This window comes from Monopterus albus, unplaced genomic scaffold (genome assembly GCF_001952655.1).
Source record: "Monopterus albus unplaced genomic scaffold, M_albus_1.0 scaffold94.1, whole genome shotgun sequence".
In the NCBI taxonomy this organism is placed as follows: domain Eukaryota; kingdom Metazoa; phylum Chordata; class Actinopteri; order Synbranchiformes; family Synbranchidae; genus Monopterus; species Monopterus albus.
This window is the reverse complement of record NW_018127974.1, coordinates 2,325,789-2,340,028: the sequence shown is the minus strand read 5'-3', so window position 1 is coordinate 2,340,028 and position 14,240 is coordinate 2,325,789. Positions and strand designations below refer to the sequence as shown.

The 14,240-nt window shown below is 40.8% G+C and overlaps 1 protein-coding gene across 1 annotated transcript in view; it reads left to right on the top strand.

Moving 5' to 3' along the window:
* The window catches only part of myt1lb (myelin transcription factor 1-like, b), a 101,173-nt gene that overhangs the window by 34,686 nt on the left and 52,247 nt on the right, over positions 1-14,240 (top strand). The window contains 2 exon segments of the mRNA XM_020608562.1: positions 4,603-4,648; positions 6,619-6,652. Coding sequence (XP_020464218.1) covers positions 4,603-4,648; positions 6,619-6,652 — 80 coding nt within the window.

The following is a 14,240-nucleotide window of genomic DNA, read 5'->3' as shown; positions in this document are numbered from 1 at the left end:
TCTTTTTCATAATGTTGTATTAATTTCTAAAATCTAAACAGACAGCATCAGTATCAAAACCACGCTGCCTGATGCACTAACAAAATAAAACAGAAAGATTAAATAAGGGGGAGTCAGAAGTCAAATTTCAACTACTTCTTCTTTGGCTGAAGGAGAGGGCCAGTAGTTTTGTCTTAATTACTGGTAAAGGCCCTAGTCAGAGGTTTCCATGGCATGCATCTTTGGTAATGTGGAGTCAATTTTTTAATAAATTAAATATGATCATCACTTTTCTCTTGGTCATTTAAATTTTAGAAGACATGAACTAATACAAACTAGTTTTTAACTGACTTCTGAATCAGGGAAAATGCAGTTTTCAATGATATAATGTTTAGATTTAAGACAAAGGTGAATAGAATCAAAATATATGAAGAAAAAAGAAGTGTCCAACCTCACACCCATTGACTAGCTGTCATTCTTTTGAAGTACACCTCTGTTCAAATCCTGTGGCAGCTACCTGTCATTACCAGAGCAGCTGAAAACCTGGTTGTAGTTCTCAGTTCTTCCCACTCTGACCATTTTGCTCCAACCCACCAAAACCATTTGCCATACTAGTTAGGAATCACTCCCCAGTCACTTTCTCACTCTGACAGTCGCGCTCTCTCTCTCTCTCTCTCTGTCAGCACCCACTCGGATGCTATCTCCACAGCCCTTCACACTAATTCAGATGCACTTAGCATCGGTTTGGCACACATGTTTACTGTCACCAGATGATGCATGGCGTAAATACCTATTTGCGGTGAAATTCGATAAAGCACCACAGTTTCGGTGGCTCCCTACTGCTACACTGTACAGAATACCAATCTGAGTGTGTGTACAGTATGCATGTGTGGCAGAGGGTGGGGTTGGGCACCATATGTCTGAAGCACATTCTCCCAAAACTTCAAGGTGAAAACAAAGGGAAACTGATAGCGATGTGAATTGTTGTGACAGATGTTTGAGCACCCCCATCCTCCTTTCACCACCACCATAATGATAAACACACACACACACACACACACACACACGTACGAAATACTTGTTCTGTTCCACAGTGCATGTTACAATCATCGCTGTGTCTCTTATCATGTTTCACTCCCAGTAATATCCCGATTCTTCTCTATCAAACAGCAAAAATCCTCTTCTTGTTTCTCTCCAATTTATCTGTGCATGATATCATTCCTGTGTCCTATAGAATGAATGCATACTAGTAGCATTTAGCCACTTTAATTTTCACAGAAGTTCATTTACATATTATTTTCATATTGAAGCCAGCTGTAGAATCAATCCCAACATAAGTACATGCAGCATTTGGACAGCTGCTTTTAGCAATATGTGAGCTGAATTAAAAAAAAGTGCATTCCACATTCTGTTCACACCATGCATATATTTCCAAAGGAGGCCAGTTTTCTATAAGAACTTATTTTGTGTGGAATTAAACACTTGCATTTAAAGGCATAAATGGTGTGCAATTGAAATGGGATGCAGCCTTCAGTCATTTCATCCCAGGCCTTGTGTATTCTGAAAGTAAATAAACTCCTTCCACAATATGCTGCATAATATGCCACATGGATTAAAATTCATGGGCGCGAGTCATATGGGAACATGGAAAGAACTTCTGTCTACACATTCACAGGCAAAGGATGGTAAATGGGAATCTGAAGTACAACAGGACATTTACTTAATTACCTAAGGGCTTATTCTTGGTTTTGAAAACTGAACCCCGGTGGAGGTCATGTGTGAAATGAAATGGTGCACCTCCACATTAACATTATGTTTGTGCAGTAAAACAATTCATGAAAAGTTGCCTCTTTTTATTGGTATGATCCTTAAAATGTCTCAAAGTGATGTCACTGAATGACAGAACTATTATTATCATTGTTATTTATTTAAGTTGTAGATCCCACTTATAAATGCTATTAATATTGAATGATTAGAAATAAGCAAAAAAAAAAAAATCATGCACGTATTAAAATCAAAGCACGTCCTTTTCCTTGTATTGTGAAAACTCTGTTTTCAAATAAGAAAAGCCCCATTTTTGACTCAAATTCAAAGGTAACAAGGAACAATTAATTCTTCATATTCATTATTACTTCACTACATTTGGAGATACAGGGTTTTCACTGGACAGTAACACTGTAAAGTTCTATAACACACCGACTCATTTGAATTCTTGTTAAAACTGCTGGTTGTGTTGAAGCAGGAGAATATGCAGAATTTTCTCTGGAGTTTGCGTCATCATGTGCTTGTTTAGCTGGCCTCCACGCTGAGGCTTGAATCACCACGACTCTGTGGGTGCTGGTCTGGGCCAATAATGCCATTAATTCAGGGTGTAATTGAGACACAGACAGACAAGGGGTGGGCCCTCTCCTAATCCTCAATAAACAGGCCAACCTTCATTACTGCTGTGACATTTTCCCATGGGGTGCTAAGACAGACAAAAAGCCAGACAGAATATGCAGGCCTTGCCAACATATGCCGAGCCACAGAGACGTGCATGCTTCCTGGGTCCAACTCTCCTGAGGAACCTTTAGGGAAGGAAGCAGAGGCGACAAGACTTACATAGCTGCTGCCCTTACTGTTGCTGTTGTTTGATTCTGCTGCTGCATTGGCTTGTTGTTGATGCTCCGTTCAGTGCTGATGCAGGACTCGCTTAAAACCGGGGCCCTCAGAGAGAGTCTGACAGCTTCAGATAGGCACTGGTAGTGTGTGTGTGTGTGTGTGTGTGTGTGTGTGTGTGTGTGTGTGTGTGTGTATACTATATGTGTACATGCATTTAAACAAGGAGGGCTCATATTTTAGTCACAGTGGATATTTTTCTTTCAACAGGGGAACATTCTGCAAGCAGGTGACTTTTCATCTTGTTTTCAATACTTCATTAATTTTATTTTCCGGCCATTAACCAGGTAGCACAGGTTAAAGAAAGTTCTTCAAAGAGATTCTTTTTATACATCTAGTTACCATATACTGTATGCATATGGTTGGTTCCCAGAACGCAGCTCTAAAAGCTGCAGTTAATGCAAATGCTGTTTGTGCTGTTGGCAGATTTTTGCATTTTTAATAGCAGAAAAAGCCACTTGTTTAGAAAGGAGGTGGAGGTTAACAGGAGGAGTACCTGCCAAAGAAATGAGCACCACCTACAGAACCTCAATCTTTAAAATGAATCTACTGTGGTACTGTGATGTGTGGGATTGCAGGTCTGTGTATTTCAACTCAAAAATGGCAGCAATGAGTACATAAACACTAAAATAGAGGGGAAAAAAGATAAACAGAAACATCCCAAACAGATTTAAAAATGAATTTGAAAATAAATTCATTATTCCAGGTATACTACTGTGTGTTTGTGAATGTATGAAACCAGTGAGCTCTTGTCAAGCTAACAAGTCAGTTACTGCATCCAAGAAGACAGATGTTTAGGTCTAATAATAGAGCCAATGTGCTGTGAGGAGCTCTACATATGCAACCTGATTTTTCTTGTACTTTGAAGTGGATTGCACACATTGAAGGGACTCTATCACTCCTGCTCACAGCGCAGATTGTTCTAGCTTTGATAATAATGTTGTGCCTGATGAGAGTCTCAGAGAGAGGGGACCAACTCCACTTTGCTCACGCGACTACTTCAGAAACATTCAGGGTCTCACACACACGCACACACACACACACACATACAGTATTCTCAGCCTCTTGTCTGCCTGAGTGCCTAAAGGGGGAGATGAGAGAACCAAGTTATTTTCACTTTTCATTTCTTTTTTTCCCAGGGAACGTGGTTTTCTCCCATTCCTGCACACATACACACCCACACAATGCCCTCACCCTCCAGATACTGCAGGTTGTTCCCTCCCTGCTATGCTAATAAGATTTACAAGGTATCTTTGCCTTTCATCATTTTTCTCCCGTTGAAACATTTATGGGCATTCATAAAGAAACACACCATTAGGGCTGAGGGGCTCTACAGTACAGTAAGAGTGGTGTTAATAAATCATGTTTAATCAAAAGAGACATCGAGACAGGGCCACAGCCCCTGCCATAGTCCAAACCCAGCAAACAACTGGAAATAACAGTGTGACATTCTGAGGTAGTCAGGCTCCTCAACAATTTATGACGTGTTGGGGAGAGGATAGGTCTACCTCTAGAGGGATACGTAGGGCTAACATACAATGAAGAAGACATAGAAGGGAGGATAAAGCTCACTCTGGCATGTGTGAAAGGTTTCAATACTGAGGAGGCGACAGGAGAAATGGAAACCATGCAGGAGATGCAGGCTGGTGTTCAGTACATCTAAAATGAATAAATGGGTGGCTTGAATGGTTGGAGTGATGAATAAGATAGATAGATGAATGTTATCAGGAATCTAAATGTTCCTTAGTTTTTAAATGACTTAAATCATTTCCACAAATGTTGCCAGTCAGTCGGTCATCTACACAAAATGTCATCTAGGTGTTGCAAACATCAGGTGTGAATGTCATGTTTTGGGGGCGAAGGGGGGGACCACTCAGAAGCTGAAAGAACATGTATCCACATTAAAAATAATTTAGCGGTGCTGTCTGTTGTGTGTTTAACAGCTTGTTTGTGCCTTCTCTGCAGATGGAGGTGGATGCAGACGATAAGCGTCATCGCACACGCTCCAAAGGTATCTGCACGGATGCCCACATGCACACACAGGCGCCAGCGCCATTCAGGGTGACCTTCACTCCCCAGCACAAGCACACACATGCACAGACAGAAGCGTGCACATGTACTGTACACACACCACTGCACAAATCCCAGACTGTCACACTTGAGTTGTCTTTTCTCACTGCTCTTTCTCCTCCTGTCTCTTTTTTTTTATATCTTGCAAAAACAGAAGTCCACGTTTTGAAAGCTTTGTTCTAACTGAAATATCTGACACAGTGACATGTAACGATGCTCAACAATGCATAGTGCAAAATGAAAACATATGGAACATGTATGTCTCAGTTTTATCTGACAAACTGATGACACTCATTTTACATAGGTCTGACATTACTTGTGATCTTTTTTCTCCTCGGATATTACACTAAATATGCCCACCTAACTTAGTCACATTAAAGCAGCAGGCTCACCTGCTGTCATCTTCCTCCCAGCCAGCTGCCATGTCCACTGACACCGGTTTTAAAGCATCTGAAAAGCGGTGCCCATCAGTGGACCCTCTTGATACATATTTTATTGCCTTGAACTTTAAAAAGCATCTACCATCTTTGACCAAGCAAGGGAAAAGGTGGTGACCATTGGCCTTACATGATTTGGATCACAAGCACTTTATCAACCATGTAGTGAAGACTATGACCACAAGGCCCTTGGCTGACTGAGTCACTGGTGTCCTTTGCTTGTCGACCAAAGAGAGAGGAAGTGTGCGAGTGGAGGCCCGGCACTGAGATCATCTTTTATAGCTGTGCCTGAAAATCACTCCACCATGTTTGACACTAGGTTTACACTAGGTGCTTTTTACTTCCTTTGTGGGAATAAAACACTAATGCAGTTCATAAATTTCACACTCAGAATTCAGAGCCTCGGATAAAATGGCACCCAGCCTACTGTACATAGAGCACTGTGTAGGTGATGAGTATTTTCAGTCACAGCCTGTGTCTCTGCTAGTTAGTTCTCAGGTGTGCACGCTCACGCTTTAGGATGCAGTGTGTAAGTCGTTTTAGGCAGTTATCATACTGAAAAATAAGAGCATATGCCAGTCAGCTTACAATTATAATGTCTAAGCACAAACTCACAATCTTCCTGTTCGGTGAAGCCCGTGATACTATGTGTGTTCCCCAGTCGCCTGAACAGACCAGTCAGGTTGACTGTACACGTGTTTAATCAGCATTAACTATTCAGCCTATCAGCATGTTGCTGTGCATGAAGAGGCTACTGGTAGTTTAATTGGTAGTTTATTTTAGACTAATATCCATGTGGAGTTCCTTCACACATCAAACACTAAAAACAGAATTAAATGCAACTTCACTGTCAGTCGGAGTGGAAAATGGTCACTTAGCTCACTAAAGCGTAAAAACCACCTAAGAACACGTAGCATAGTGAACAAATGTGGAGACAAACCACTGAACAAAACACTGAAATGTAAGACACAATGGAGCCAATTGTGACATAATAAATAATTTGTTAAAAACAATTATTGAATATTTTCATTGTTCATTTCTTTCTTAAAAATCATCCCACATTTTTCATTTTTTAATCTGCTTTGGGACTTTGTAAAATTCAAAATACAAATATGAAGTTAACATACCACTAATGTCCTGCTATTTTACTGTCTATAAGAGAAACATTTGACCTCTTTTATTCATAATTCTCTAATCCCATATGTTTTAGAAATACAAAGTGATGCAAACCTCATATTGATGTTTTTCAATTGAATGCTTCACAAAAGAAAATCTACATATTAGTGAGCTTCAAGTGTTTCACTAGTAAATTATTTCATGGTAAAATTGTGCAGATCATAAGTCACAAAGATCAGCTGCTTGTATTCAGCAGGTTTATGTGTCATAGAAAAGAGCCTGTGGATTTAGTGTACTCAGGGCAGTCCTGTTTAATAATCATCCTCTCTCTCTCTCTCTCTCTCTCTCTCTCTCTCAGTGCCTGTGGATCCAGCATTAACAGAGCTTTTCAGGTCAGTGGGATTGAAGAAGTGCACCGCCCTGTTACACAAACACACACATACAAAAGCAACACAAAGACAAATGCACATCGAGGCATAAAAAGTTCCATATCCACTGACAAACGCACACACACTTGGCCTGTTGGTGTCTTAGTGCTGAGGCAGAGATGGTCAAACACGCCGTCTCCACAGCAGTCAGAGAGCTCGTGTCTGAGAGATACCTTCACATGAGCAACCACTCCCTTTGCGCCCTGATGCCTGTTCTCTCTCTTTCTTCCTCTTTTTCCTCTTACTCCCGCTTTTCCTCTCTTCTTCTTTTCATCAGCTATGAAGATTTACTTAGGTTATATCACATGGTGTCTCCTCATTCCTCCCTTCATTCCTAGTGCAAATTTCTCACGGCCTCCCTTTCTTTCTTCGGAAGTCTTCAGTGTCACAAAAGATGATAACAGCAGAACAGAAACAACAGCACCAAATTCTTTATTCTCGTTAGTTAGTACAATTCCCCCATATAAAATATTAAATAAGAGGGTTTTCTCCTCTTTTAATGATTCAACTAGACAAGCTAAATAATTCTGTTTTTGTCTCATGTACTGGATGATATTTAGCACGATAGCCAATTATCAGTGTGTTACCCATGCAGTGCAGTTCTTTCTCTCTTTTTACGCCTACAACCTCAAAGTTCTTGTTGGGTGAGTCGAGTGGGTGGAAGGTAGAACTCAACTTCATTTTAAATTTGAAGGTTTTCTTTGTCAGTGGGAAAGTTTCTTCTCAGTATATGATTAAGAACTAGTGTCTTTTTTTTTTTTTACTGCAAATGGGTGAGAAAAGAAAAGTTAAATAAAATGCATGTTACAAGATATCTGTTTCTGTTCATTGTAAATAAGATAACACTAAATATAATTTAAGGTTTTAATTTATGCTGATAAACAAAACACACAATTAACCAAGTTCACTCTGTGATGTCAAATAGGTTGAACACTCAACTTCTTGTTTCACTAGCAGAGACCCAGCACTCAGGAAAGGATGAATGTCGAATGAATGTTTGAATTGGTGTATAATTATTCAATTCATTTGTATGGCACCAATTATTAAAAGCAGTTACATAATCTGGTCTAGACTTTACACTATTATAAGGAAAACCCAACAAATCCTCCTGAGCAGCACTTGGCAACAGTGGGGAGGAAAAACTCCCTTTAATGGAAGAAACCTTTTATGGTGGGTGGCCTTCTGCCTCGACCCGTTGGGGTGAGTGGACAGAGGAGAGAGAGAAGGAAAGTATGAGGACACAACAAACACAAAGCAACAAAGACATGGAGCAGACTCAGTGAAATGATGAACAGTGGCTGGAACAAAGAAGAAGACGTTGTGCAGTGGAGACAGCCGGGAGGATAAAGGAGGAAGTAGGCGGCGCTGAAGCAAAGCATCTCTCTGTCATGTGTTGACCTGGTGCTAGGGAAGCCCATGAGGCTGTTTTGCGGGCCTGGATGGCTGTTGAATCAGAAGGTGGCCTCTCAGAGAAAGAAAGCAAGAGGGCAAGAAGGTATAACAGTGCCAGAAAAGGAAGCAAAGTTAGCAGGCAACCCAGTGCCCATAAAACAAGAAATAACAGAACAGAATGAAAGGCAGGAAGGAGCAGCAAGTGGCCGGTGGCAGAAGAGTCATAGGAAAGGCTGGAGGAGTCTTCACGGAAGCAAAGAGCAAGTGAAGCTGACAAGGCAGCCCCAGCCTGCAGAGGATGACAGGGAAGGCCCCACAAATGGTGGAGTGGGACCGGAAGGCACAAACAGTGCCCCAAAAAGCGGTGAAGAAGACATGCTATCGGACGGGCAAAACAGCCAAACAAAACAAGGTGAGCAACCACACGGACAGCAGACAATCTTGCCTTACGAAGAAGCAGAAGACTGGTTTGAATGGGTGGTTTGAATGTAATGAGGAATGGAAGTAGTGCGTTCAAGCGTGGTCCCACTCCTGAGCTTCAGAGTAAAATCTCCATCGTGTGCTTGTGGTTCCTGCGTAGTTTTTCTGAATACTGTACATTTTTATTGACGTTTTGTTGTCAACACACCTTACTGTACCTACAGATATGAGAACTATATTATTTAGATTACTCATTTGGGGACAGTTCTCAGATACAGGACCACAGGCTGCATTAACAGGCCTTTATTCTGACTTTTTTGTCAGATCCGATCTTTTTGTGTTGGTGGTTCAGATTGATGTTAGGTGACATGTATCTGACACCAAGTGCGAACACCATCAAGCTACTAAATTGCCATGCATGTGCTGATTTAACTGAAATGTCATGTATGTACAGTACAAGAACATCAGTGATGTGATTTATGTGACTGTAAAATCTGTAAAAACATTTCTTTCACTTTGGCTTCAGAAGCTTCTCTATAAACATCCAACCCAAGGGAAGCGTCCTTGTCTCTCCCCTGAACCCTGTCACTGTTTTTGCTCTTCTGTGTATTTACTTTTACCGGTCTGTGAGGGGCCGACGCTGAATGATGATGACAGGCACACGTGCAGAGGAGTGAGACGTTCAAAAATTCACATGAATGAATCTGGCTGTCCTGACAGCAGTCACTTAGTCAGAGATTGGTTATGAATCAGATCTAGGACCACAAAAGCAAGTGGCTTGGATCTGGTGTTTGTTCATATTAAAATATCAAATTTGAGTCACTTCAACAGGTAATGTGAATGTAGCTATGTACACAAAACCAGTTTCAACAAAAATATCTTTGTTGCTATTCAGATGAGCCAGCCGAGCACTGGCCTGAGAGGAGTGCTTGGATATTCTTTGTAGCAGCTTACTGACTTCTGTTAGGTGCAGTACAGTCTCATGGGAGGATGAGGAGTGTAGCCCAAATGATCTAATTGGACTTCATTAATGTTAGCAACTCAACCTGCTTGTGCAAAATAGTTCCCGATGCAACTGTAAAGATATACTGTAACGATTTTCATTATTTTCACTATTGCAGAGTTTAATATGTTTGGGAATTCAAGGGTGAGTATTCCAGTGTCCTCTACTTGTCTTTGCAAGTTGTTTCTACTCCAGTAATGTGTGAATTTCATTTTGTCCTTGACTGTGTATAAGGGGGAGGTTGCAGCTAAGATAAGGGTTCCTGCCTACCTATATATCAATAAATAATATTCCACCTGGAAGATTGCACTGTAGCCTTTAGATGATATTCATAGATAGTACAAGGTGTACTCTCCTCTCTCTCTCCCCCTCTACTTTCACTCGTTCTCCCCTTTCCCCATTTTCTATCATTCTCACCTCCCCCCCTCACTTTCCCTCTCCCCTTCTCTCTCACTCCCTCGCTCTGCTGCTGCCTGCAGATCGTAATTAATCAGGGGATCGATGTGAAGCCTATCTCCAGGCTGAGGGATCTATAATGTCGATAATGCTGCTCTATGGCCTCTCTCTCCCTGGATAGTCTTCAAGACAAACAGGCTTCACTTTGCATGGAGCAGCCTGGGCCGGGTCAGATATGCTGTTGCTGCCGTGCTTTTGTTAATGTTTGTGTGCGTGCATGTGTCTTCTTGTATGCATCTATGTAAGGCTGCAGCACAAGCACAGAAATGGGCTTAGAATTATTGCATGAGCACTAACAAGAGTCAGGTGAGTGGCTGGGCAGACACACTGTAGGGTTTTTGTTTACTCACACACAGTGCACATAGTACGGTTGTGACCGTGAAGAGAACAAGGTAAAGAAGACTGGGTGACTGTGGGTGACCCATCACAGACTCACCTTCAGAAGGCTCAACAGGAAGTTGTGGGCCTCATTCTTCCTACATAATACCTGTTAACATTTAAAATAATTTAAAATAACATTAAGCTGGATTGTTTGGTTCTGACTAATTTTAAGAGTTTGCTTCTCTAAAAAATAGTTGTTCAGGTTAGATATGTTTAGATACAAAGCCCAACAGAATAGCGTTAATATGGTTACTATAAAAACACATTATTGAGAACTCTATCTTTACTTACTTTTTATACACCAGAATTATGGATATATGCATGTTAAAAATAAGATCAAATCAGCACATTTGAAGAACTAATTCAATTTTAGTTTGGTTTATAAGGACGGGAATCTTTGTCAAAGTCGAGATTTGATTCGGTGTCAAAAGATTTTTCACAAAGATTTTTGATTGAAAATTATTTGAGTAAATAAAATACCAAAAAGAGGGGCACTATGTTTTGTCTCTTACTGTCCATTGACCACCGATGTTAACTGGTTCTGATGAGCATCAAAACTACAAAGTAATATGTCAAGTACTTTAATTATATAAATAATATATGTAATTATAATAATATAATTATAAGGTTATTAAAGTTAGCTCCACCTTTACCAGCACAATAATACATCAGTATTTATAATCCACCAATATAAATCTGCCAATCTGCATCAGTAATTTACTTTTGGTACTTTATATTTTTGATACTAATACTTTTCTACACTGTTGTTCTGCACTTTTACTTCAGCGAGCAGTCTGAGTACTTCTTCCACCACTGGTTTTTGGTAGCTGGCCATGTGCATTGTGTGTCTTTGTCCCACCGGTTTGGCTGCTCCACTATGCTACTGTCAGTTTGTTTGGTGATAGACTATGAAGTATTCACACACTGCTCCCCACTTGTCTCTCAGAACTCATTAGCAATCCATTAACAAGGCTCAAATGATTTCATTTCTGAAGAAGAGCTAATGTTACAACACAACTCTTGTGTATGCGCGTTGTACGCGATCTGTATGCTGCACTGGCTTTATGGTTGAGTTCCATCGTTTTTTGTTCTGTCAGCATTATTACAAAAGTCGATTTTTAGCATTTGTGAATCGATTTTGAATCCTAAAAGATATGAATCATGATTCTTATGTGAATCAACTTTTTTCCCCCACCTCTATTGGCTTCTGAGCAAAAGAAATATATTCAGTTAAACATTTTTGGCTGTTCCTGACTGATGGAACCAAAAACCTGGGATGAAATTATGGACATTTTCAAGGACATGTGAAACGTATTAAATGTACTTGTATCAGAAATATACATTAGAGCCAGACTGTTAAAACATCCAGGAAGATTTTTTTATTGATAATTAGCTTATTGCAATATATTGGTGCTGGTGTAATGTATACACAGTTAGATTTTTGCACTTCATCTTCATTTAAATCCGTTGGATCTCAGGCCTCTTTGATAATATGCCAGTGAGGTCCCTGACTCTTCTGGCTACAGACATTGTGTTCAGCTTTTCAGACTCCGAACAGTCGTCATTATCATAGAGTTGCAGGATGGCGTCACAGCAGCTGCTCTGCATGTGTGTGAAATGAATGCAGCCACAGCAGAAGCAAATATGAAAGCCATCACAAATAAAGACATCTTTTCACATTCAAAACTCCAATTACATGTCTGAATTTTTTATGAAAATAAATAAATAAATAAATAACGATAGCTTTAACAGGGACCCCACCTCAATAAACCTCCTGGTTTTCATATGCATGGTGAAGGCACAGAGCTCGCAGCATAAACATTCACTTCCATATCTTCTCATTTGCATATTTACAGTCTGCCATGCTAATCGTGTTTATTGGAGTGTATAAGTACTGCGCATGAGCTCAATAGGGGAGGATAGCTTTGTGCCAGAGTTTGTATGGTAGAGGCTTTGAAAAAAATTGGCCCCTCCCCACCCCCATTTCTAGAAATAAATGGTTCCTCCTGCAGTAATCCAATTTCAAAAGACAAAAAGAGACATCTTACATAACTAGGACAGCACGGGCTTTTACTAATTATGGTGTTAATGCACAGTGAAGAATCCCCCTGATTTTAAACAAAGGCCAAGATCTGTGAAGATTTTTTGTGTTGTTGGGGTTTGTGTAGTTGAGCAAGTACAGATCTTACAGTATTACATCCAAAAAAAAAAACAACCTCTGAATCTATCATTAACATACAGGAAAACTCTATGTAGTTCATTTGACCGCATGTATCAGAAAAAGATCTAGAGAAAATGACATGCAAAACTTATCAATCAATATGTAAAGACGTTCAAGGTGGATGACTCGGTGCCTAAGGCTGGCTTCTAGAGGTAAACGATTCACTCCTCTATTTGCCTTTAAAAAAATTCCAAGGAAACCAAATCCAGATTAGCATGATATCACCTTGAGCAGGTAGATTTCATTGTCAGTCTCAGTGTGCTTTATCACTGAAGTGTTGAGAACAGTTAAGTAAGGTGGATAACTGCTAAAGCCCCTCATTTTTCCCTGTCACATTTCTGCTTCCTTACAAAAGACATAAAGCTGTCCTCTGTCGCCGACTGGCTGAATTAGAAAGGCGTACTGCTCTGACTCGGGCGTTAATTGCCGGTGTCAGAGCTGAAACATGGCCGAACAGGAAATGATCAAGTTAATGAAACGTTTTAATTATTCAACATAATTGTGGAACGTGATGAGCGTGTCGGTGAATCCCTGGCCTGGCTGTTCACACAAGGTGTCTCTCCAACACACATACATGTACACATTCATTTATTGGTTCTCTCTCCCCCTCTCTCTCTCGCCTTCCCTTTGTGTCACCCACAAGTGGACACTTGCTTTTCCATAGTGCTCTCCCTCATCTTTATTACTCACCATTCTCTTCAGCGATTGAATGAGCCAGATCAGTCCATGTTATAATTACTTGCCCTTGTCTGCTCGGGGTCGTTACTTTAAGCCACCCACGTCAACCCCCAGCCTGTATGCCCGCTGGCCTAAGCCCCTGCAGCCATTCTGCACATCACTGCAGGGCTGATGGGTACTGGCATATTGATCTGAGAGCGGGAGAGCACACGCATGAAAAGAAATAGTCTTGTTATTCATCCTCTATCCATTTCTTTGTCTAATACCACACACATACCCACACATTTGCACTGTGCACATCAGATAATTAAAGCCAACTAAAACAAACATGAGGATATCAATTCATCAGCACACCCGAGAATTCTTCCAGTCTCACTTTCTGTCTTTGGTCACTCCTTTCTTCCTTCCTCTTTCTTCTTCTTGACATTCCTCTTCTCCTCTCCTTCCTTCCCTTTTTTGGTTCCCTTGATGCCCTGTCCCTTCCTTGCCCCTTTCCTTCCATCCTTCCTTCCTCTTTCTCTCTACCCCTCCCTTCTCTCTCGGATGTCTCTGGCAGAGTTAATTCCCTCTTCAGATGGTGCTGCTCTCATTTGCATACTTATCAAAGTGTTTGGACTATCCGACAGAAGCTGTAGGAAGGTGGGGTCATTAATATGTTAATTAGCCCCCCTCCCCCCGCCCTTTTCTTGCCTGTGCCTTTAGACGGTGGCACACCATCCGTATCCTCCACCTCTCTCTCTTTCATGCAGCCTTTGGATGTTTGAATACCCTCAGAGGCCCTGCAAATGCCATAAGACTCTGTAGACATCCACACGTGGGTAGGTTCACAGCTATCTATAGTGGGGGTGTGTTTGTGTGCACACTCTGTAAGCTACCATCAATTACATGTCTACAGTCATGGATTAGCACCATTGTATATACGTTCATAATACATTATAGAGTCATAATATGATGATCACTAAACCCCTCCCCAGAATAGATGTTGTCCAATCATAGCCTTA